At 43.3% G+C, this 24,136-nt stretch overlaps 2 protein-coding genes across 4 annotated transcripts; one reads left to right on the top strand and one right to left on the bottom strand.

Moving 5' to 3' along the window:
- The first annotated feature begins 130 nt into the window (after positions 1 to 130).
- Positions 131 to 10,083, top strand: rad9b (RAD9 checkpoint clamp component B). Of its 3 annotated transcripts, none has more exons than XM_048992450.1 (11): positions 131 to 385; positions 802 to 872; positions 1,523 to 1,585; positions 2,101 to 2,215; positions 2,620 to 2,719; positions 4,222 to 4,325; positions 4,523 to 4,629; positions 5,472 to 5,536; positions 5,915 to 6,037; positions 7,988 to 8,159; positions 8,911 to 10,083. In XM_048992450.1, the coding sequence occupies exons 1-11, from the start codon at positions 352 to 354 to the stop codon at positions 9,052 to 9,054; spliced, it is 1,098 nt and encodes a 365-aa protein (XP_048848407.1). In that variant the 5' UTR covers positions 131 to 351; the 3' UTR covers positions 9,055 to 10,083. The 3 variants fall into 3 exon arrangements, with proteins under 3 accessions (XP_048848407.1, XP_048848406.1, XP_048848405.1); XM_048992449.1 differs by having other exon boundaries at positions 1,451 to 1,585; positions 4,222 to 4,313; XM_048992448.1 differs by having other exon boundaries at positions 1,451 to 1,585.
- Positions 9,865 to 23,970, bottom strand: LOC125718586 (protein phosphatase PTC7 homolog). The gene is made up of 6 exons (XM_048992460.1): positions 23,404 to 23,970; positions 16,639 to 16,818; positions 14,168 to 14,366; positions 12,398 to 12,521; positions 11,948 to 12,077; positions 9,865 to 11,743 (listed from the first exon to the last, which is right to left on the bottom strand). Exons 1-6 carry the CDS (start codon positions 23,603 to 23,605, stop codon positions 11,685 to 11,687), a joined length of 894 nt encoding a protein of 297 aa, XP_048848417.1. The 5' UTR covers positions 23,606 to 23,970; the 3' UTR covers positions 9,865 to 11,684.
- Positions 23,971 to 24,136: the final 166 nt, after the last annotated feature.

Genomic DNA, 24,136 nt, shown 5'->3' with positions numbered 1-24,136 from the left:
GAGGAAAATCTCACCTAAAAAGGACTTTTGTTTAATGAGAGCAGTGCAGGTGATCGAACAATGAAGTACCATAAGAACCTATCATCCCATCATTTGTACTACAGCACGAGACTTAAGGCATAAGAATTCAACGGGAGCGGGGCAAGCGCGAGGACGCGCACTAGCTCATGCTGACTTTTTAAACCGTATGTCGCCTTTCGTCGCTTTTCAGCTGACTATAACATTTACCGACTTTTACAACTTGTTCACTGGGAAGTTTTTAGGTGGCCCCTCAGCGCATCGCTGGTATTTCTTAGGCTGAAACAGCCGAGTTGAATTAGCCGCGCTTTGCTAACCAAGTTACCTCAGAGGATGAAGTGCGTCATCGAAGGCAGTAACGTGAAAGGTAACTAGCTAAACGAACTAATACTCAGGGGATTAACTAACAATCGCGCGATTACTGAATGTTTCTGTCTATACGTGTTAATTATGTTTTAGTTGTATAAAAGGTAATTTTGTAATTAGAAGACGTATTTCAGAAAGAATTATAGCCCCAATTCCTATACCTAAATTAAATAATTCGGTAAACCTGCTGTTGAACTAATTTAATTGCCAGTTGTAGACACGCTACATAGGTCTAGATGAAATATAGTAATATTAATTGTACTATTATTACTTAGAATGTCTGCATACTCCATTATGTCTTGGATAATGAAAATCTTACACACTATTAAGGGCGGTATTTCTATATATTTCAGAAATATTTGAAATTGTATTATGGTATCAATTTCGCGCAGCCACTCATTCCAGTCGTATTTGCAGTATTTGGAAAGGCGATTCATGCGCTGTCACGAATAAGCGATGAAATGTGGCTCGACCCTTTGGACACAGGGGTGAGTGGCTTCCGAGTGGCATTGTCCTTGTGTGCCATTTTCTCCAGTCCATAACATTGTCAGTGATGGCTCCTGTACAGTGTTAGGGAAGTTACTCACAAAAGTAATCAATTACAGACAGAGGTGGAAAGTTCAGGTCCAGGAAGTACAAATGCAGACCATGCTAAGAATCACATGAGTACTCAACTATTTGGTTAAAACAAAATTGTACTTTTTGAACCTGAACTTCCCACCTCTGTAATGGATTACAAGAAATCTTACAGAAAATCTTCCCCAACACTGCTCCTGTATTGTCAGTATATCTCTGTATAGGATACGGTGGACAGTTTACTTATGAGAACTGTGGAAATAAAAACAATTTAGAAGCTATATCTGATATTGATTAAAGAGTGTATGCTATCAGATTTCGGAGAGTCCAGTGTTGAGTGACATGTGTCCCTGGAGCAGCTCCTACTCTAAAAGCCCCCCCATGTAGTGACTGTTTGTGGTCAACAGGGGCTCCTAAACATCAGGGCCCCATGATAATACATGGTTTGAGTGGGGTCAGTAAACACCGACGCTGTGTCCCCCACCCGCAGCTGGCAGTGCGCTCTGTCGGTCCGGCGCAGTCCTCCTACGGCTGCTTCCTCTTCTCACGGCTCTTTTTCCAGCTGTACAGTTTAAACACCAGTTCGCCGCAGGCAGCACTGGGAAGATGCAAGCTGCCAGTTAAGGTGAAGGCAGGGAGGCTCCAGTACGAGACATCAATACCTTTGTTGATATTTACTTTGTGTGACCTTAACCACAGATAGCTGCATTTCGCCTAACAACAAAATGCTTTACTATACACTAAAAATAGATTTTGGTTTAAGAGGCTCCAAGGGCGCCGATTTCTTAGGGACTAAATTAGCCCTGACCCCCCCCCCCCCCACCTCCCTAAACACACATGCAGGGATTCTGCTAAAGACTATAGGGCTCCAGCCCAGACTAATCCAATTATGTTCCCAATAATTTAGGGCCCCTGTACTCCCATCATTTTGGTAGGGACATGGCCCTCTTGTTCATACCCAAATCTACACCCTTGACAGCCTCTATTCAAAGTATTCAAAATACTCGCATGCTTTTATAAAACACTTTTCCTTTATCATATTGTATCACTGCTATAACTATTTAAGAGCAATAAAAACTGTGCCAAGCACAGACTAATCTATGCTTAGACAAAATTTGTGTTTTCATTAATTTTTTTTAGTCTGTTTTGCCATTATTCCGCTGCCCAGCTTCCATCGAGCGCAGTGTGGACAGCTGTAAAATATCCACTAGCCTTTTAGACACCCAAGTCACTTTCCAACTTCTTTGCAAGCATGGTAAGTGGACATTAGGCATATCGTAGGGACATTAAATGCTTGGTTTGGCATAATGTATTAAATATTTATTCTGTATCTGACAACAAAGATAGCAACAATGATGATGATGAATGCTACCATCTAGACAGAATGCAAATTGTTTTGAGGTTTTTATAAGTTAAAAATTGTAATTCCTTGAAGAAAACAATTACTTCACAGAACAGATTTAGTGTTGCTCATAACATGTGAAATGTAAATACGTTTAGGATCTCTGCCTCCTGATTTCTTAAAATGCTGTTTTACACACTATAGACTGTAGATGGCAATGTAACCTCAGCAGACCATAGATTGTTCATCAGTATAACTGGTCGCAATCTGTTGAGTTTACTTACAGTCATTACAGTTGGCTATGCTTTGTGGCACAGGCATCACAAAAACCTACAACCTGGGCTTCCAGGAACATGATGTGCTCCAGGCTGTGTTTCCTGCTCACCTCTGTCCTAATGTCCTGAAGGCCCAGCCCAGGTTAGCATGGAGAATTTCCATCTCCCAGAGCTGGGAAGGTAATATCCAGAAAGTAAAAATCCAAACTAACATTTTGTTTTAATCAACCAGTTAGGTATGAAGAGTCACAGTCAGAGAGTACTCAACTGGGTGAATATAAAAAGTCACAGTCAAAGAGTAGTCAGCTGGTTGGTTAAAACAAAATCTTGGTCTGGATTTTTGCTTTCTGGACTGAACTGTCCACCTCTTGCCACCTCCATGCAGATAGCGAGAACTACACTGTGTGTTATAATATATATATATATATATATATATATACACACACACACACACACACACACACACACACACACGGCACCTTTCAGGACATTGAATGCCATCTCACAAAGAATAAAAACAACACAGTAACACCAACAAAACAAGATATGACAAAACAATAAGTGAAAACAACCAGGGGCCTGTTTCACAAAGCTGGATTTTTTGCTTAGCCAGACAACTAGGCTAAATGCAAAGGTAGGGACTTGACTCAAACTCAAGTATAAAATTTGATGATTCAACTCCGTAAAACTGATGGAAAGACTTGGACTCGACTTGAGGGCAGATGACTCGAGAGTTGAACCCAACTTGGACTATGACTCAAGAAGACTTGAGGTTATAGTCCCCCCTCTGGATACCATAATGTTCATTTTATAAATTCAGGGTATATTAATTCTTTGTTGCCTGCATTTTCATTTGGTTGAATGCAAGTTCTCCTGAGATAGCTGGAAAGATGCATAATTCCCTGCATGAACACAGACTTAACACAGACCATATGAGGACAAACACGACAGAGTGGAAACCTTTTCAACCTATCTCTGCCTATGAAGGACTTAACCTACTTATTGTGGCAGGTTTTTGCTGCAACAGATTTTAATCACTAATGGTAAAAAAAACTGACGGAGGTAGGGACTCAAGTTATATGACTCACGACTCGACCTGAGTCACAAATTCGATGACTCAACAGCAAAAAATGATGGATGGACTTGGACTTGAGGGCAACTGAAACTTTTACTTGGACTTGCAATGTTTTGACTCGAGACTTGACTCAGAATCACCAAGGAGTGACTTTTTCACATCCCTGGCTAAATGTAGGTGAACAAAGATAAAGTCCATTTAGCCCCGACTGCCTTAAATACAACAAGATTTGAGACGCACTCCAGATGTTTTCTTGTTATTGTGTATTATAGATTACAAGAATACAGTTAAATGAAATTGATGGCATATTTTGAAATAAATTCCCTTGAATCTGTGCAGAAGTACTGGATGGTTCAATGGGTTGCACTGTTGCCTCACACCTTGTGGAATGATCATTTGCTATTTTTATATAGTGCCACATGGTGCACTACAGACAGTGCTGGGCACGGGATCCTCCACAGACCTCTGCTGGTGATCTTGACTGGAGTGACCTCCACTCTCTGTGAAAGCAAAATTACAGCAGGTGCAATGGTCCTGAATAGTCCACATTTCCCCCTTGCTGTTTCCAGTCTCCTAGGTGATATGGTGATCCACTTTCCACCATCTCAAGAGGAAGTGACCCTTTCAGTGTGTCCAAAAAGGGTCACCATGAGGAATTACTGTGAAGAAAGGGGTTTGGTTTGATTGTCAAATCTTTATATTTCTGTCAGCGGATAAATAGTATCTCTTTTAGTCTGTCAAGAATCGCCTTAATGTATTCCAGTTACAAGGAGCAATTTCTGATCTGAAGCATTTAAAAGAGTTTTCATAATGACATTCGGCATTTAAAAAAAGCTGTTCAGTATAGCAGGCTTATTTGTAATAAATCAGATCAGATGAAGGTCATGAGCACAGAGATGTCCCTTCACCCTGAGGAATTTGACTACTTCCATGTAGGAGTCAACTCGGACATAACATTCTGTCTGAAGGAGCTGAGGGTAAGACGGTATTTTTGGAAGGGTGCTGTTATCTGTCACATGAACCGCTGAGTGCCTCAACATGATTTAATTTTTATGGTGGGTTTATTTATGGCCCAGGACTTCAGTGTTTCAGAGACCCCGGAGTCCTATCATGTTAGCATGAATTTGGACCCAAAACAGGTCCACATAACTTGGTGGGTACCATGGGAACGGAATGAATTTTTGACATATTTGACATTTGTTGATCTTTGACAATCCTGTAAATACAGACCATTACCTGTAGTATGTAAAGATGGTTCTATTCTTTTCAACCTTTGCAGAAACTATCAGAGACATGCATAAAACAACATGCCTTCCCCCTGCTGTTTGCAATTTTTAATGTATGGGACTGCACCACTTCCTCTAGTCCCGAAGCAGGGACCTTGGTTTGCATAACTTGGGATTCCTTCCAGCAACAGTGGTCATAGGGTGCAGTTGTATGTGAGGTGGTTTTGCCAAGGTTATACAACGTAGAGTGCTTGCCGTGCTGATGGCTGTCCTTTTATAAAGATTTATTGAACCCTTCGACACTAAGGCCTTAAAAAGTAACCAGGTTAGCTTGTTCCCTTGTGCCACAGCATACAAACAGACGGGCACAGCTGGGGACAACACAGAGGCCATGCCATTTCTTAGCAGATCTTTATATGTAACCATTTTGCAAATGAATACTGAAGTTTCATTTGTGGTTTCAGCGGGTACCTGGGTACAGCTGTGAGAAATACAGGCCCTTGCATGTCCTGACCTGTCCCTGTGACATTTTTGAGTTATCCTGCATGTTTGTATGGTTAGTTCTATTAAAAAGGGGATCTTTGTCTTTCCAGGGCCTGCTGTCTTTTGCAGAATCACATGGCCTGCCTGTTTATGTCCACTTTGGACATCCTGGACAGTGAGTCCCCTCTGAAATGTCGTGATTGAAGCATCTTGGTCAGTCTGACCTTTCTCAATAGTTTTCTCTCTTTTAACCATTTCGCCTGCTCTACAGATGAATTTCTCCCGTTGAGCTCTTTTGCCACGTGTACCAGTGGTGAAGTATTTTCATAAAATCTCAAGCACATCTGCATGCATGTCCAATTATATTATTAACATACTATTGATCTCTTAAATGGAAGGTCTTTAAGATCTTTTTTCTTTGTCTTGATGGCTTTTAAATGGCTGGACTGTTTTGTGTGACATGTAGAATCTTGATTCGGTCGAATCCACTGCAGACATATATATCACTGCAAAAGACATGATGTTCTTATTTTAAAAACAATAAACCTTTCAGGCCGGTGCGCTTCAGTGTGGAAAACATGGTGCTGGAGGCCAGTGTTGTGCTGGCCACCCAGACTGACTCTGAGAGCGAAGTTCCTGTGAAGCCTGGGGGCTCCGAGGATCCAGCTGCCCCGAGGTGATTGTCGACTCCCTAGGTCTTCACACCTCCACTTACTTTAACATTACCCCTCCTGACATTGCCAGCTTCTTATGTTAAAGGGTACCACTGCACAGTATGCAGCGTGCATTCCATCCATCCATTTTCCAAATGGTTATTCAGTACAGGGTCACAGTCAGTCTGGATCCTATCCTAGGAAATACAGGGCACAAGGTAGAGGAACACCCCAAACAAGATGCCAGTAGCTTGAATTTCAGCTGACATTTTACTTACTGACCTCTAACAAAGGTAGTGTGACCTTCATGCTTGCAAACCAACCGTACCTGATAAGTGGAGTGCTTAGCCATGGGCTTGTTGTGATTTTATTTTTTTGCTAGAGGGGTTGTGGTCACAGCTGGTTAAAGACAGAAATTAAGATTCAAAGCAAGGTCTAGGCAGTAGGTAATCTAATCTGCACTTGGGAATCAGTCACATTTATTTAAATAAACTTTGTACTGAAATTAGTCATTTATTTAAGTATAAAATATCTTGAGCAGATTGTCCTGTGATAGTCACCAGGCATCTGTTTATACCATCTGGCTGAATAAGGATGATCCAGTGATCATTTATAAATGCTTTCACATTCATATCGTCACTGACCTGGGTAAACCCCACCCCTTCCATGCTGAGGAGGGTTATGCCACACAACAACATGCAGGACCCCCCTAAATACGTATGCCACTTGGGTCTGAAATAAATGCACTTTGTGCGCTGGGAACAGGCAAAACATAAACGTAAGCACTCTGACCAACTCTTAACGTGGGGCACCGGGTGGTCGGGTCACTTCAGTGGGTAAAAAGCCAAGCTGACAACAGAAAAATAAATAATCGACATTGTGGAAGCAAGACAATCTAAACAAGAAATCAGAGTAAGTTACATATTTGTAAAAACTATAAAATGTAACTGCAAAACATTGGATAAATAACGGTTTTCAAAACTGCCTTTTTCTTCTTAATGCTGGGAATCTAGAGTAATCCTTGAAGGACATTGAGGTCAAATGCATCTGCCCCCCAACAGAACAAGTCAGTCCACCCCCCAACCCAGTTGTAATGGTCTAAAATCGCCACTGTGGAAACCAATTTTTTATCATTCACTGTTCAGTTGTACAGGCCTCCAATCAACACATATTACAAATATCTATGAGCAAGTGTTACCATGGCACAATAATAATTACTGGACTCTGACAGGCAGTGAATACTAGTGTATCATTTACCCTGACAGTGTTACACTGTCTGAGCTCCATATTGTTGCAGCTGGACGAGGCCGTAAAGTTTGTAACAGTCAGGAAGAAACAGGCGAGGAGGAGGGTGGGCTGCATGCCAGGGGATCGGGGGGAAGGGTTGTAGCAGGAGCCACGTGCGAGCGACCCAACAGCAGCATTCTTACAGTGTGCGCCTATCTGTGGAACGGAGCCAGTCCTGGAGTCCTCGTTTGCCCCCTAGTGTGCGCGCACACACACACACACAGACACACACAGGGGGTGGTGTGGAAAGGTGGGACGTTTGTTTTTCTAGTACATGTATAACAACTTGAGCTCGAGAGGACATGGAAAGGACACACCTTACCAGCTCACAGCCAGCAGCTGAAGTACACGTGCCTGACACTAGTAGATATTTCAGTTTAATATTTTTAAACTAATCTAAGGAAAAGTAAAACAAGTTAATGATTCTAAAACCTTGGGAATTTTTAACTCGTCTGCAGTTTGTTTGGTTTATTTTCACATCTGTTTGAAGCCTTTTTGGGAGGATCCTCACACTTTGGTTATGGTTCTTGACAGTCAGAATTAAATTACATTCAGCTACAAAAGGATGGACTCCTGGGTGCATTAGGGCTCGCTATTCTTGGTCATTGTGACCTTAGAGTGTTTTCAGGGCTTTTATGATTATTATGTTTTAAGTAGATATCACCCTAACCCCCCCCCCCTTACAGCCATCCTCAGGATGCCCCCCCCACTGCGCCCCCAGAGGAGCATGTCCCTTCCAGCCAGGGAAGCCCCGTGCTGAGCAGGCCACGAACCCTGGCGTACATTGGCCTGCATGTAGCAACAGACAGTGGGGCCCATGCAGCAGACCCTGAGCCTGCAGACCCAGCCACGTTCAGGGTAAGGGGAAGCAAAAGTGTCAGCACGGGCCAGCAGTGGGTGTCGAGCATGTGGAGATAGAAAGCCACTCAAGTCATTTCCTTCCTGAGCTGAACTGAAAAAAACACATCACAATGCCAAGCCTTAAACAGTAATTAGTGTTCAGTGATCAGGGATGCAGTTAGGCGCGCAGTGAACAGAAAACTCCGACTTCTCTGTGTATCGTGGCCAGCTGATCGCAAGACACACAGCACCGCTGTAAGAGTAAGCATTTTGTAATGGTAATCTATACTTATACAGTAAAAATTATAGCAGCTGCATTCATCTAGTGCCGGCTACTGAGCCGTGATACCCAAGCTGCTGCGGTGGAAAGGCAGTCATTTGTTAACCAGAGGCAGAGGCGTCTTAGTCAAAGTGAGGCACCGTCAATATCGTCACACTAGTACTGAATGCAAATTTCATAGCTGAAGATCACTTTTCCACAGCACCTGCTGTGGAGCCCAGATTCACAGGCACATAAACTGAAGCCATGTAACCTTCTCAAAGGTGCTCCCCCAACCCCTGCCAATTTCTGACACTTTTGTTCTTATCTATCGCTCTATTCCTTCCTGTGTTCACACGGTTCTTCTGGTTTTCTCAAGTTCATATTCCGTTACTTCGCTGGCAATTTTCATTCCACACTGCAGGGTATTTCAGTTCAGGTTAAGCACTCTGCTTGGTGGTATTGCAGTTGTCATTCCGTCGCCCTCACACCTACCACGGTTCCCTGCAGCTCCACTCCCTGCTCTTTGGCGCCGTGTCCAGCCCGTGGCCCAACGAGGGCGCTGAGCTGCACACCAGCCTGGCGTGTGCCAGTGACACAGAGGAAGACAACATGGAGGAGAGGAGCTCAGCCACGCCTATGCCAATTTACTAACCAGTACAGCTAGCAGCTTGCTTGAGTCAAAGATATACATACTGTTACTGACCCAGCAACTCTGTCATCGTTAGTGTTATTTGCTGATTTTATGTCTCAGGTCAGTTCCTCTTTGCAGGAAGGAGTTAAAGTACTTTGCAGAGTTAATCAATCTAGCTCAATTGATCATCTGGTTTCTGTGTATAAATAACATATGCTCTGAAACTGCTAAGCAACAATATTAACAGTAGTGTTTGTATTGTATAATTGTGTTTAATAGACTTGGTTAGCACTTCTCAGAACTTTTGCACAATATGTAACATTTCTCTGTGTGTTTAGAGCAGGTTTAAAAGATATTGCCAGTGGTCAGAACATTCAGCACCGTAGTAGCGATTCCAGTAGAGCTGTGGAAAACCCCCTCCACAGCATCCACATAGCTGGGCTTGTTGATGGGAGGTGTGGAGACCTGTATGCATACAGATGTAAACATGCAGTTTAACAAAGTCTCAGGCCATGGTAGATTATTGGCATACTGCCTAAACATTGAGTGTGGCTTGGGGTTGACTTGTCTACGCAGGAGTAGATGGAACGCAGGACACTGGCATGGCCTCCCTCTCCAGGAAGAGCACTAACACTGAGGGCCATGTGAGGGTCACCGAGCAGAAAGGAGGCGGCCCAAATAAACACCGTATGAGTTTCCATTCACAGAAGATTCGCACAAGATGTGCTCACTAACACACAGAGAGAGGTAGTATAGGTGAGCAAATTAGGCCATATATATGTGTGCAGTGGATCTCAGTAACTCAGCTGTTTGGTATAAATACCAGAACATTTATTTGAATACATTACAGCTTTGAAAAAATATTTACAGAAGCATTTTCTCTTTGACCTTTTCATTGTACTGTACATACAAATATATGCAGCTCCTGTGCTTACAGAAAGATGTCCTCCTTCAAAAGTTAAGGCAGCTGGCCGCTATAGTGATACAGCATTGTGTGTGTGTGTGTGTGTGTGTGTGTGTGTGTGTGTGTGTGTGGGGGGGGGGGGGGGACGACTGACTTTTATTTACTGCAGGACGCACAATGCTGCTGCTTATTAACTCCAGCCCTTAAAAAGCCCTTTGGGACTGTGAAATATTCCCAAAAATATTCAGGAAAAAGGTCATTTAACCCTCCCGCTATTTGTTACTTACCGGAGCCTGTAGGCCCAGAAGAATCCATCATTAAAAGGGACACAGAGCACAGATAATATGACGGTCTGAAGAGAGCATGAAACCTGACCTGACCTGCTTTTATGACCAGGGTTACCAAACACACAATTAAAAGAGGGTTTAAAAGGCATGAAAGGAGACATTTTTTTGCCTTTTTATGGAGGACTGACATGTACATAGTACATGGAGTTCATTAAAAAGGAACCTGCATATAAAGACATTTACAGCAGCAATCTCACTTAAATGAGCAACTATTTAAACAACCTTTTTATAAACACAGATAACCTTATTAAACCAGTTTCTTAAAGATTGGCTTGAGAACATTTGCAGCAAGGACACATTGCAGAAAATGGAGACAGACGAGCTGTGTCACCCCAGGTACTACACAACCCAGAAAAAGCTAGAAAAATAAACCTTTGTCATTCTTCTGCGACCCCCTTGTATGACACATTGTCTTACACTAAAATTGTTTTGCATTATACATCTATGTATATATATATTCCTTCAGATCTATTCAAAAACAAGGTGCATACACTCATTTGCAGCCACACAAGGCATTGGTTGGAAGGTTTCTCATCTCAGTAGAGCAGGTGGTATAAATGAATGTTATGTTTCACTTATGAGCCAACCCTACATTGGGAGGGAAAATATATAAAATGCATACAAACCCTCACTCCCACGCCCTGAATTTCCTATTATGTTGAGGGGTACAGTAAATAAATTTCCTTGAATATTCATTAATACAGGCCAGTCACATAATGGAATTAATATTTACAAAACCACAGATTTGGAGAGAAACACGGATCAAATACCATTCCCCTCCTCTACCCCTTTTAACAGAGGTTCAATGTACCCTCCCTCTTGCTCAACCAGCTAAGAGGAGCCAGAACCAGTACTAAACACAGCATCTTTGGCATAACCCTTTTTCCTAATTTAATTATGCAGTTTTAATCCAATACCACACAACCAGCTGCTGCAACCTTATCCTAAATCTGCTCTGAGTACCTTCTACCTCACCCTATTTACTTTACAGCCACACCATAGTTCAGGGATGGATGCTCACCGCCCATGTTCCATTTCCATGGAGACTGATATCAAGCCATTTTATGAGGTCATATGTTTTTATGTCTCTGACTGACACCTAAACCTGGATAACTGCCCCAGTGTAAGAACATGCAGCAGTGACATTAACTTAAATCAAAATTTACTGAAAAGGATAAGAGATCCTCTGTCCTTCACCTGATCTCGTGTTTTAGTGGTAAGGCGACTGAGAGCGGGCAGGACAGGGAGGGGTAAGGTCCCACTGTATGGCCAGCAGAAGGAAAGGGGAACAGAGCAGTCCTCAGCTGCAAAAATACCTCCCCAATCCTGCCAGCAGGAAATACAATAGAACAGAATACAGGAAGACGGTAAAGAGATTATTCGCAGCGTCCCCTGAGAGTCAGTCTGTGTATTCAGCCACAATGGACAGCAGGACAGTAATGTCATCCGGCTTTCCTCCTGCGGAACACAGAACAGAAGATCGGGCTTCAGCTGAAGGACACCCAAGGTGCTCATTGAGAATCTTGACCACCCCTCACTATCTTTTACAAGAGCAAAGAGTGTAGAGCAAAACTGTTTGCTTAGAAAAACTTGGTGTGGTTAATGAGGGATAACAAAGTGGTGGGGGGGCTTCTAAAACATCTCAGGAGAGCATCTCCTTACCTCGTACATTCAGACCATTGTCACATGCAAACTGGGCAAAAGGTGACATGTAATTTGGGTCGTAGGCCAGCTCATGTGCCTGCTCTGCAATGCTCCTGGCCGTCTGCTGAATGCTCTCATAGTTACTGTCCTGAAAAGAACATAAGAAAATGAAAGCAAACGGACATGGATGTTAGTGGGAAGGACAGCAGAACCTTTCAACAACAAAAAACTAACAATTTGACTACCTGACACTACACATTGAAGTTTAGAAACGCTCATTTTTTTAATGACTGACAAATCAACGCGTTTCTTACTGGCATTATTAAAAACGAAAAACAATATCAAGCAGATTATGGACTTATGGATGATCAGACAAACCTTTCATTGGCTAAGTGTTAACTTCTAAAGGATGCATGATAAAAGTTCCTTAAAACAGGTTTTGCCATGTCTGACAGTGGTCAGCCTCACCTTGAGTTTCTTGAGCTCTTGCAAGATCATGTGATCAGACATGTTGTCAAAGAGGCCATCTGTGGCGGTCAGAATGATGTCCCCCAGCTGGACATCAAAGGAGGAGCTGTCTGCTGCTTCAGGGCTGCAGGGGTGGATAAAGGTTTGAGCTGGTCAGTGTGGCCTGCTTGCAGATTGTAGGCTTCCAGGTAGGTGGGGGGGCTTGCACTATATAAACCAAAATCTTTCAACTGGGAAAAAAGCAACTGATATTTGTGCCCTTGAGAGGTAAAGTGGGCTCCACCCACATTTGTGACCCCCACCCCCTTTATATTGAATATTTTCAATTGGATAAGTTATTATCTAAGTCATACCTCTGTCCTACCTATGATATATATCAATTGTAGGGTATAGGCACACTGACTTTTTTGAAAAAAATTCAACTTTGGAGCACATTTTCTCAAAACTTTGTTTTTGTGGGCTAGCCCACTTTACCTCTCAAGTTTGATTGTTTGATAGTGGGGTTATGTTAAGGGGGAACAAAGTAATCTCTGTTTACAAAAACACATAGGAGTTCTGGTCCTATCGTTCCAACCTCCAACCAGGTGACCACTAGTGTAACAGATTACTTTAATCCTGTACGGACTGCAAGACTTCCTGCATTTCTTGTATACATCCCTACTTCCTGTCTGCAGTTGCTCAAATGAGCCCTGACCTCAGTAACACTTGCCCACGCAACCCCTGGTTGCATCTCAGCCAATTAATCAAGGTCTAATCTCAACAAGACTTCACTCCTCTTTGTCCTCCCATGCTGTGAAAACACAAAGAGCCCCACGTAAAGAATAGAACTACAAAGCTACAAAGTAATGAATACTCCTGAATTGTAAGGTTTCTCATCAGGGTCATGGTTTGGTTGCTGAAGGACCACTCTGTCCCCACATGCTTGATTCTTCACTGAGACTTACGCCTTTTCTGGACTCCTTCTACATGGTTAAAGTTTGGTTTATTTCCCCTCTTTTTGCCATAAGGTACTGGACATGTTGCTCTGCCAACCAAGGACTTAGGATCACAAGCCATCATAGGATACTCAGGAACTCAGACAAAGCTGGATTAGAATGCAGGAGAGTTACACCTAAAAACTCATGCTTAATTCAGGTTAAGCAGGCACAACTGAAAAAGTGCTCAAAAGCATTTTATCTACAAAATTTGCCAATTCCAGGAAGCAAACACAGAATATACATAAAATATATAAACATGAGTTTTTCCACAAGCAAAGCTTTAACTGCACATAGTCCACAACAAACAGAACTAACCATGTAAATGCTTGTCACCCTGATTGTCACAGGAATTAAAACAAGAGAGTTGACAGATATCTGAATGGCAACCACCTTCATCCATAACTACAAAGTGGAAATTTAACTGCAAAAATGTTGGGTTAAATACACCCTCGCCGGGGGGAGATGTCCATTCTGCACTCTAGGCTTCAAGCCTGAGCAATTCTGAGCACAATTCCAGTTACCAAACCACAATGCTACTTGCTTCTCAAGATAACGCTCTTGACGAAAAGTTAAACCATTTCCTTATACTTTAAGGAACTCCGGCCTGCAAGTAATTCACCCATGTCAATACATGGGTGTCTAAAACTTTTGGTGGGCTGCACCAAGAGCGATAATGAAAAGTTGTATGAATAATGGGTACAGGTGGAGGATAGAGAGGAACCTTGCTTGCACATGGTATGGTAAACCAGACAGGTCAATATCTGTGGAGATCTTCAAAGTAGAGCTTACCAACCTGTCACTGAGGATGTTCCCTTCAGCCTCAGGTGGCGCAATGGAGAGTTGAAAGGGCGTGTTGAAGTAGTGCTGCTGCTCATCGGACCGATGGACCACCTCACCGCCACGGACCACCAGGAAGCCCGAGTCGCCCAGGTTGGCCGTGTGCAACCGGTGCTGCTGGCGATCCAGCACCACGATGCAGGCGGTACTGCTGCCTGGAAAGGGAGATGAGAGAGAAAGGATGCATGAGAGCTTCACAATGATCCCAAGGTGGGTGGGAAACAGAACACTAGGGGGGCCTCTAGTCTGCAAGATAGATGCGCTTTGATTAGGTACATGGCTGTAACTTAAACTGCCAAGTTGAGCAAGAATGGAATTTTACAAAAAATTCCATATGGCCATGTAGTTCCAGACAGTCCTTTGCAGAGCAGAAACACCACTGTTCAACAACCCCCAATTAAAGAGGAAGCTGGATAATAACTGTGGAACGCAGCTTTGACTCATGATACTGGCGTCAACTCAACGCCATATTTATACAACCGAGACCCACTTCAAAGGGAGTGAGCAATATATTTTGGGGGCACCATGGAAAGGAGCAATGTGGACCTGGCAAGCCTGACATGCCGCAGCTAACTGGCAGGGCCATTACCGGCGTGTCTTATACGAAGGTTCTCCCTAGATTGTGTAAATGTGCCACTCACAGTCTGTCATTGCAGTCTTTATGCTAGCTGTGCGGAGATCTGATGACAGATTTATAAGCAGCGATGTCCATTTCTTACAAACAGCAGATGCAGAGTTTTGAAAAGCTTTGGTTAAATCCTCAGCAAGATGGATTTGTTTGCCCTAGGCCAGCCTTAGGTATAGATCACAGCTGCACTGCGAAGCACTGCAGCAATTAACTCTGATCAAAAGAAAAACCAGTAACAAGGAGGGGAAAACAGGCAGCAATGAAGCACCGAGCTCATGCCCAAAAGTACGGGCTGTCCATCACACCTCTGAACAAGACACATTGGCTCATTTGATGCAGTGGGACATTTAACCGCAAATAAGCATTTTCGCAATCAACGTGAAAAGAGAATCAAATGAAAAAAGGCGGATAAAGTGAAATGTAGAAAAATACACCAGTTAACTAATCCATCTAAACTGAGCTTTGTTTGGAATAATTTGTACATTTACAAATAAAAGTGTCTCCTATGGATGGGCAGGACCCAACAGACCATGCCCACCTTTCTCTCCCCAAAAGTACTCAGGCAAATGACTCATCCACAGCAAAACATGTGGTCAGTGCAAACAGTCACGCAGAGTGAGTCATGGCATTTTTTAAGGGGGAAAAATTCATTTCCTTGGTTCCATGCCATCGCCTTGAAGGCGCTCTTTACTCTGTGGCCCATTGTAAAAGATCAGATCAAACGCCGCGTTTCTCAAAAAGACACAGGAGAAGGAGGACAAAGGAGAAACCAAAGTTTCCTTTTACGGATGGGAGGGAGGAAGCGAGCAGAGCCTGGGAGGTGGTCACGTGTTTCGGCAGATCCGACGGGACCCACAGCGAGCAGCATGCATGATGGAGATGGGGAGATGGGGAACAGAGCGCCAGCCGCAATGTATCTGGATGCATGCGTGTATGCCTGCAGGTCTGCATGTGTTCGCATGCCCGTTTTTATACAGGAGGGTGGATACATCCACACATCCCTGTAAAAGTGATCCATTCATTTTCACGAGGATGTGAAGCTCTGGCATTAAAAGCACTGCGGGCAGGCAGTCACGCGTGTTGGTGTGCATTTCAGTCTGGTCCATGACTCACACTGCATACTTTCCCTCCCCTCCCTCCCCTGGATAACAAGCAATTCCTTCAGCTTCAGAACAGTCTGTTCCCAACAATGCTTCTCCCGCCCTCTTTCAGGACACGATCACTCAACGACATGGAAAACGACATGGCGCCGTGTCGAGGGGGAGTGTCACTTGCCCTCTGCAATATGACCATTCAGTGAGCTAAAAAAAAACTGTTCGAAATCAGCACATGATAGTTAACTGTGCTTTTCTTTTATTAAGAAAAGGGCTTTTTTGGCTTGGTAAAGGCGGTTATTTTTTAAATTTTGATGCTGTGTGGTTGGAAGGTGTATGCGGAGGCTTTTGTTTAGAGCTAATTAAATTTGTATGGGGAACTAAGATGAGGTCAAGCTGCATTTTATGCTGTCCATCCGGAGAGATTTTTAATACAGTAACAGGTATCTCTGCTCCTAAAGCAGGGTTTAATCAGGCTCTCTGGTCTCTGTGGATTTAGAGAGAATGTGCTTCTCCCCAATTTAGAGGCAATTAATTAAACAGCCATGTAGAACTTATGAGATATATAGACATTAATGTCTAAAAGGTTGTATACTTATATCTCCTGGGGGGGGGGTAGTTATAGGCAATTAATCTGATCCAGGAAATCAATTTCCTAAACAGGTAAACTGTAAGTTTTACAATATGGCCTGGCAAAGTACTCACCCAACAAAGGAACTTTGTTCTGAAGGAGCTCATAGTAGCTGGTGGTGAGGATCCCCACAGGATTGCTGGGTGTGAAACGGCCCTCCTTAACCATCCGTTTGCATGCTCTCATCAGGGTCACTGAGAACAGGGAGGGGTCCACTCCATAGTCACGCCACCCACCCACACCATCAGCAACACCTGTAACGGGCCAAGAACATGGAAATTCTGGTAAGAGGCTGACTGACCCCCCCCCCTCCAATATATTAATTCAGTGTTTCCCAACCTTTTTTGAATTGTGTACCCCCTGAGAGATTTCCTCATACCACAAGTACCCCCTTTGTCAAATGTGTTGATGATTCAATAGTTTATGTCTTTTTTTGCTCTTTTCATTGATAAAAGCTGGGTTTGTTATTCATTAAGCAACACATCCCAGATAGATTTTCTTTCTATACCAGGGCACAGCTAATGGAATGGCTGATAATATTTACCCATCATCAGGGAAATTAAATATAAAAATTTTTTCCACGTACCCCCTGTAATGTGCTCGCGTACCACTAGGGGTACGCGTACCCCCGGTTGGGAATCACTGTATTAATTAACCAAAGTGAACCCAAGTGTAACAAAATACCATGTCGCTAGATGGCAGAAATTTCAACTGATGAAAATATAACTAATACTTCATATATTGAATATTTGGGTAATAGTGTTAATTCGAAAACTGGAAATAGACCAGCGGAGTGAGCTCTGAAATCAAAGAGTGGACACTCAAAATGACAAAGAAAATTGATTCTTTTCAATCAGCAGAATCATTAATGACAGTTCTAGCTAAACAATAAAGCGATTATTGTAGATACTGTATTTTCCATTTGGGTGCATTTTATTGTACACAAGTGTACATGTTATGAAAACCATCAATTTTCATAACATGGTATTCCGCAAAACTGGTACACAGATGCAACCCTACTTGCTTGATGACTGAATTCACGTTCTGAATGGTTAAACATGTGTCAATAACCTTTGATGAGAAAATACAAGAGCACACAAAACCGGAAAGACTGGGTGAGGTATTCACTGGGTGGGCTTAAAAACACAACATGTTCCATAACTATCCAATCAACTATTAAATAGAAGGTGATGAGAAAAACATCAAAGTCTATAAGCTTAGAGAGGAAGAAAATATTTTGCTTTACTGGAGTTCCTAAATTTCCTTCGGGATCAATAATGTATGTATGTATCCATCCATCCATCTACCTACCTGTGTAATCAACCTAAGGGTTGTGCACAATAATTTGAGAGACATTTTTGGAACAGCTGCACTTTTTCAGTTTCACATGGAAGTAGTCATTGTGATTATAAACTGGCGTTCAAATATTTCATGGGATATGGAGGTTGCTGTGTTTTTTTGTGAATCTGTTTCACCCGTTGTCTTAAAGAATCCACGACTGGTGCGCATGTGCACACATGCTGTCAGATATGCACATATTACGGTCTAGTCAGGACATGATGATGCACTACACAGTTTGGCTGTTACCAGCTTTATCATTTGCTTTAGGCCTCTCAGATCATAACAGACAATAATGTGGACTAGTAGTCCTACCGAGGCTATCTGAAAAATTAAAGAACAGTTATGAAACTGAAAGTTGCAGATGTCTCAGGCTTTGCTGTTGCATACATGAGTACTTATGCTGAATTGCCGAAGTGAAATATCTAGGTATATAAACGCCTGGCTACGTCACAACATTGGCAAAATAACACAAGCTTCTCTAGATAAGACTCACTAAATGACACAATCCTAATGAAGACATGGATGGGTCTGGTATCCCAGACAGTGGGGAAATGGGTTTAGAAGATCTTCTTACACTTGTTCTTTAACTTACACCTCTACAAGGACAGGCCATAAGAAATCCAGCTGATTGATGAGGATACCCATATATATTTAATTTATCACCCAATGCAATGACATACTAAGTCTGTCAAATTTTCCAAAATGTACCATCTGCTCAAAGCAGGACTGGATGATATTAAACTGTGATATTTCAATAAAAAAAATATTGGCATAAATAATATCAAGCCATCCAACACCCCGCCCCCAAACACACACACACACACATACATTGCACCAAGTAATAAGCTAGGCACTCATTTGTTTAGATAAGAAAAATGTGAAAGCATGAAAGAAAGAAAAAAACAATGACATACAGATAATGTGCTAGACAGCTAGCACTGGTGAGTGAGAACAGTAAGCCCTGGCTGCCAATTGCCATTATAACCAACGTTTATATACACTGATACCTTCCCGTACCATATGAGGAGTTGAAAATAATAGCAATGTGTGTTTTGTTTAAACCATGTCAGGAATAGGAAAGGAGGATGGACTGCAAGCCAAGTCGTAAAATCTTCATTAACTTGAGTAGTGTGTAGCCTAAGCTTACTTCCCCAGCAAAGATGACAACCCCCAGTTAGTCACTGTCAGACACCGGGTTACTTGTCTAAAATCATTGATTACCAATATAACATCAGTGCAGTCCCGCAGTCTCAATTACAATCCAGTTCAACTCTGACACAACACACTGAAAGAGTACCCAACAGTTAATGTAGGGTGGCCTGGAGATCAGATTTTTTTCCAGACCAGACTTGCCTGGAGAGGCATGACGTTCCTCTGGCAGGAACATTTCCTCCGTGCGAAGAATGTTGAGGCCCATCAGGTTACATGATTCTAGTGTCAGGTACCTTGGGTCCAGTAACAAAGTGTCTAGTGCTGGACAGGATGCAAAATCCTGTCATGTTTTACCATGCAGGAAGAGAGCTTAAACCAATCGTGCTACTTTATGCAAGTAGGATAAAGGCGACACAATGACCTCAGCTTCCACTTGTAGTTACCCTCTACAGCTCAACAGGAAGAAATCTTGTGTTAACACTTCACCCTATCACTCTCTCGGAACAGGCATTAAAGGAAACCACTGATAATCCAAACCTTCACAGTAGCACTACAGTAACGGTTGATCTCTTCAACTCTAGGTTTCTCTTCATTATATAAATAAAACAGTATAAACGATGTCTTCCTTTGAAAGAGTAGGGGTGGTACCCTGATGTCCTGGGCTAAATTGTCCACTGGGGGCCTTTCAAATCTGGCCTCCTAATCATCCCCCATATCTAACTGGTGAATCCTCTCCTGCCCCTTCACCACCTTAGCTGCTGTGTGGTGAGCGTACTGGGGCAGACTGGCTGCTGTTGCATCATCAACATGGGTGCTACACAGTGGTGATGGTTGATGTGGCTCCTCATCGCTTCTGTAAAGTGCTTTGGGTCTCTTGAAAAGTACATAAATGTAACGTTCATTCATTCATTCTTTGACTTTGGTAGGTTGTCCACTCTTAAAATACTACGTCCAAACAACGTACTGCAAGGCTGAGTTAGTGGAGTACGGGGGGTGCTAATTTTTTGGTAATGCACATGAGTCGTGGAACAGATTGGTCAAGAAAATAAAAGCCTAGCGCCACAACAACGTTTATAAAAGAAGATATTGTGGATAAAGTCTTTAAAAAAAAAAAAACGGTCATGTGGTGGTACTTTGGGCATTTAAAGCCCACCATGCCAACAGACTGGTGCCGTGTACTGCGAAGTCTGCTGGAAACGTTTGCAAAGTAACACTGGAACTACTGTGAATCTAGATCACTACCTGAAGCACTGCCACCCAGTAGAACATACAGAATGCAAGCATACAGGATGATCCACTGAACAGACAGGATGGGTGTAAACTCTCCCAGCAATGTCAAATCCGATCCCTGGAATGAAAAAAACCTAGCAACGAACTGTACTGTCAGTGTTTTCTAGTGTTATGCCCTACGACTACATTTTTTTCGTATGAATGTGCATTTTTCTACATTTATTAAAATTAGATTACAGTTTGCATTCCATTAATCTTTTCTTCTGTTTTGAATCCGTTAAAGGGGAATCCTAAGAAACTTAAGCAAAAATGGAGCCTTGAATTAAAGAAATGATGATTTGAATTATGTTGTGATAATTATCAATACTGACTGATACGGGAAAAAAAAATAGTGCTGTGATACATTTTGCCATGTTGCTCAGCCGTACCACTGTTATGCTGCCAAAGCATGCACGGGTCGGATGCTAGCAGGAGGCATAGCCCAGCTCATCTCACCTCTGTGTCCTGCTCCACTGTAGTCATTTACACAAAGGGGGCCAGATGCACTTATCTGAACTTGCACTTGATAAACGGATCCAGAAATCTCTGTGGTGTAAACATTTCACTCCACTATAAACAAAATTAAACCCAGCTGATAGGGCAACAGCGCCAGAGGCACTGCAAGCCTGGTGTCTTCCATTTCCCAGAGGACTGCTCAGTCCTGTGCATTGCTTTTCCTGGGAAGGCAATTCTCCTCCCCATTGCTCAGGACTCACAGCCTGGAAGGCCACTTTAGAAACCATATAAGGGCCAGACAAGCTCACCAGGGACCACCCCCATGCCCGATATGGCAGTTGCCTGGTTCCATATGACAAAGATGGAGCCAAAGAAGGTGGTGATGGGGGGGGGGGGGCGAGGGGGTAACACAAGAAATAAAATGATGACCACTCAGCCTGCAACATATTGTTAGGGCACATGCCTGTTCAACGTGAACATTTAAAGTGGCAGTACAAGATTGTACACAATATACAATTCAGGGTGATTCACTTTTGTCATGTGTTTTTACTCTCTGATAGTTCCCCAGCATCTTTATAGTGAACAGGTTAGGAGACGGATTCCTAAGCCTCTAAAAGCACCCCCTTCCCCATCACCATTATACGTGATAAAAATAGTTTGAAGGAATAATAAAATATTTTGGGCACATCACCCACCAATAATGTGCGCCGAATTGAGCTGTTCCGAATAAGCCTTATAAAGTCATTCACAGTTGAGACTAGCATTTTTACACATTCAAAAGTGATAAAAGTATAAGTACAAGTGACTAAACCGTCACTTGAAGTTACCAGAACAGCAGTTAAAAAAGACGACGTCTCTGCAAGTTTATGGGAGTCACACAGGTGGATCTGATCTTCAAAAGCACAACAAGATCAGTGTTAGCTGTAATGAAAACCCAGGTCACGTCATTAAAAAGCAGCTCAACAAGTGTAAAGGCACTTTGACACTGTGTGGTGATTAAATCCCTGTTGGGGCTGCTTGGCTAACTAGTCAAAGTCAACTGCCTAATGAACTGTGGATAAAAAACCCTAACATTACTTCACCTCGATCTTAAGCAAGCAGGCATGTAGGAAGACTACATGGCAGCCAGGTCCTCTGTGCTAGTTAGAATGATCCCAAATCCCAAAATGTGATGAATGAGGTGTTAGACATCTAGCCAAAATTTAGACATTCAAATCCTAGAAGGGAACTTGCTGTTGTGTCACTGGTCAGGAAATTTACCAAAATGAAGTAAAAGATGCAGCTGTACAAACAGGTGCTGGAGTAAAAGTGAAACCCTGAGCCATGCAGGTCTGACCCAAGATAAAGGGGGGTTAAGCAGGATCTCCATTTGCCAAAGCTGAGTGCCTGTGCTGAGTCCCCAAGCAGGAGGTTAATGTTACTTTCTGGAGCTGCACTTCAGATTTCTTAAGGAATCCAGGATGAGTCCTGCCAAGGACACTGACTGAACTTGGCACGGCCATAATGTATGTGATGCAATCGCGCTTAAGGAAGACCTGTCAAAAGAACTGAGTACTAGAGAGGCTAACAACAAGATTAGCTTGACAGCAAAGTACATAAACATCAGATTAATTCAGCATACGTTTTTCTCAGCCATCCATATTCATGTTCATTCAGTAACATTACAGTTTAAGTCTGGTTCACATGTAAGCATTAAGCCATTTTAATTGAGTCGTCTGACTTTTTTTCTCTTAAAAGAGAGACAGATATGAACCATGCTGCACCATGCCTGAGGTATCAGCTTCAAAACATGCGCCAAGATGAGGCCTTTGGGCAAACCGACAACAAGGTGAACATAATGACTCACTCACGCTTCTTCCCTGCGGAAGCTGGCAGAAAATAAAAAGGGGAACTAAAACAATGATCATAGCACAGTACAGAAAGGACAAGTTTCCTCTGCGAACCTATGAAGTCGAGTTTCCCTAAGAAGCACCGAGGTCTGGTATCAGGGCACTATTGTGGGACCACAACACATACCTCAAGTTGGCTAGGCTTGGTTGCATCTTTCATACTGAATACACACTGCGTGCAGACAGGGACAAAGATTCAGCAGCGTGATTGTTGGCGCAAGACGTGGCGGTCCTAGCATCTCAGGAACAGCCACCAGTCCATTTGTTTAATTTCTCTAGGACCCCTGTCACCTTGGAGTCTTCAAAACTTTCCCCCACTTCACGGCGCCCAGGATGGGCGATATTTTTTCTGTAAAACTGCGTGGTGTCTACGCGTTTATGAGCATTCAGTCCGGATCCGCAAAACACCTGCGCACCGTCAATAAAAGCGATCACCGGCTTTAGTGTTAAACAGTCGCTGCACTACCTAACTGTTAAAGTGTTGGCGAGGCTTGTAACTGTGGTTGAGCTGTAGGCTATGACACTAATCCTTAACTCACAGTCGTGTCAGTTTTGCATAAACCAATAAATAACACAGACTTGCTGGGTTATGCAAGCGGCAAATTCCAAAGAGTTTTAAATGAATATCCGGGCGCACTGCGTCCGTGCCTAGCCCTTCGCTCTATGGACCGCTCGGTCACAAAATAACTATTCATCTGGACCTAACAAAGGTCACATCAGGACTTTACTCACCCAGGACGTCGGCAGATCGATGGCGCGCCACAAAGCAGGCGTCATCCCCGTAACACATCCCTTTCTTCAAAATCCCCTTGCGAAAATCCTTCCCGAATCCACAGCTTGCTGTTACCAAGCCGTAGTCCCGGCTATCAGTTTGGGAAAGTCCGCCCAAGACAGCCCTGGCAACCAGTCTGCCATAGGAAAGTACAGAGATCATGCCCTCCCACCCGAAGACACCGAAAAGCGAAGCCCTGGGCTAACCTGCCCGTAGCTGCTAGCCTGACAGCGAGACAGCTAACCGCCTTAGAGACTCTTATGTTTGAAATGCCACCCGACAACACCAATTAACTCAACCGCCAACGCAAAGACGGCGAGGAGCGCAGGGAGCCTCTCCTAGCCGGTGGCCGAAGTCGCGGTCGTGTTCACTCTTTGCGTTTTGCCGGATTTGAAGGATGCCATTCTTCCCGGGGACTCCGCTACCGCGCTCACGCGCCGCCTCCTCATTCCAGGTGAGCGCGAGCAGCGCACATGTCAGCGAGACAGAACGAACTACAGAGTCAAATCGCCGGGTCTCGTGATCCGGCCGGCCTTGACGTCACAGCCCACCATGCAATCGCGCTTTCCTTAAAAGGCATCTGTACTGGTCGCATGTGCTCCTTTTGGACCATGTTTCACTGGTGAAGTATACTGGCGTTATTGTTTTAGATGCCGTTGTATAAGCTGTTGCTTGCACGGTACAATATTTAGA

The sequence above is a fragment of the Brienomyrus brachyistius genome, chromosome 2 (genome assembly GCF_023856365.1).
Source record: "Brienomyrus brachyistius isolate T26 chromosome 2, BBRACH_0.4, whole genome shotgun sequence".
Lineage (NCBI taxonomy): Eukaryota > Metazoa > Chordata > Actinopteri > Osteoglossiformes > Mormyridae > Brienomyrus > Brienomyrus brachyistius.
This window is presented reverse-complemented; position numbering and strand designations above follow the sequence as displayed.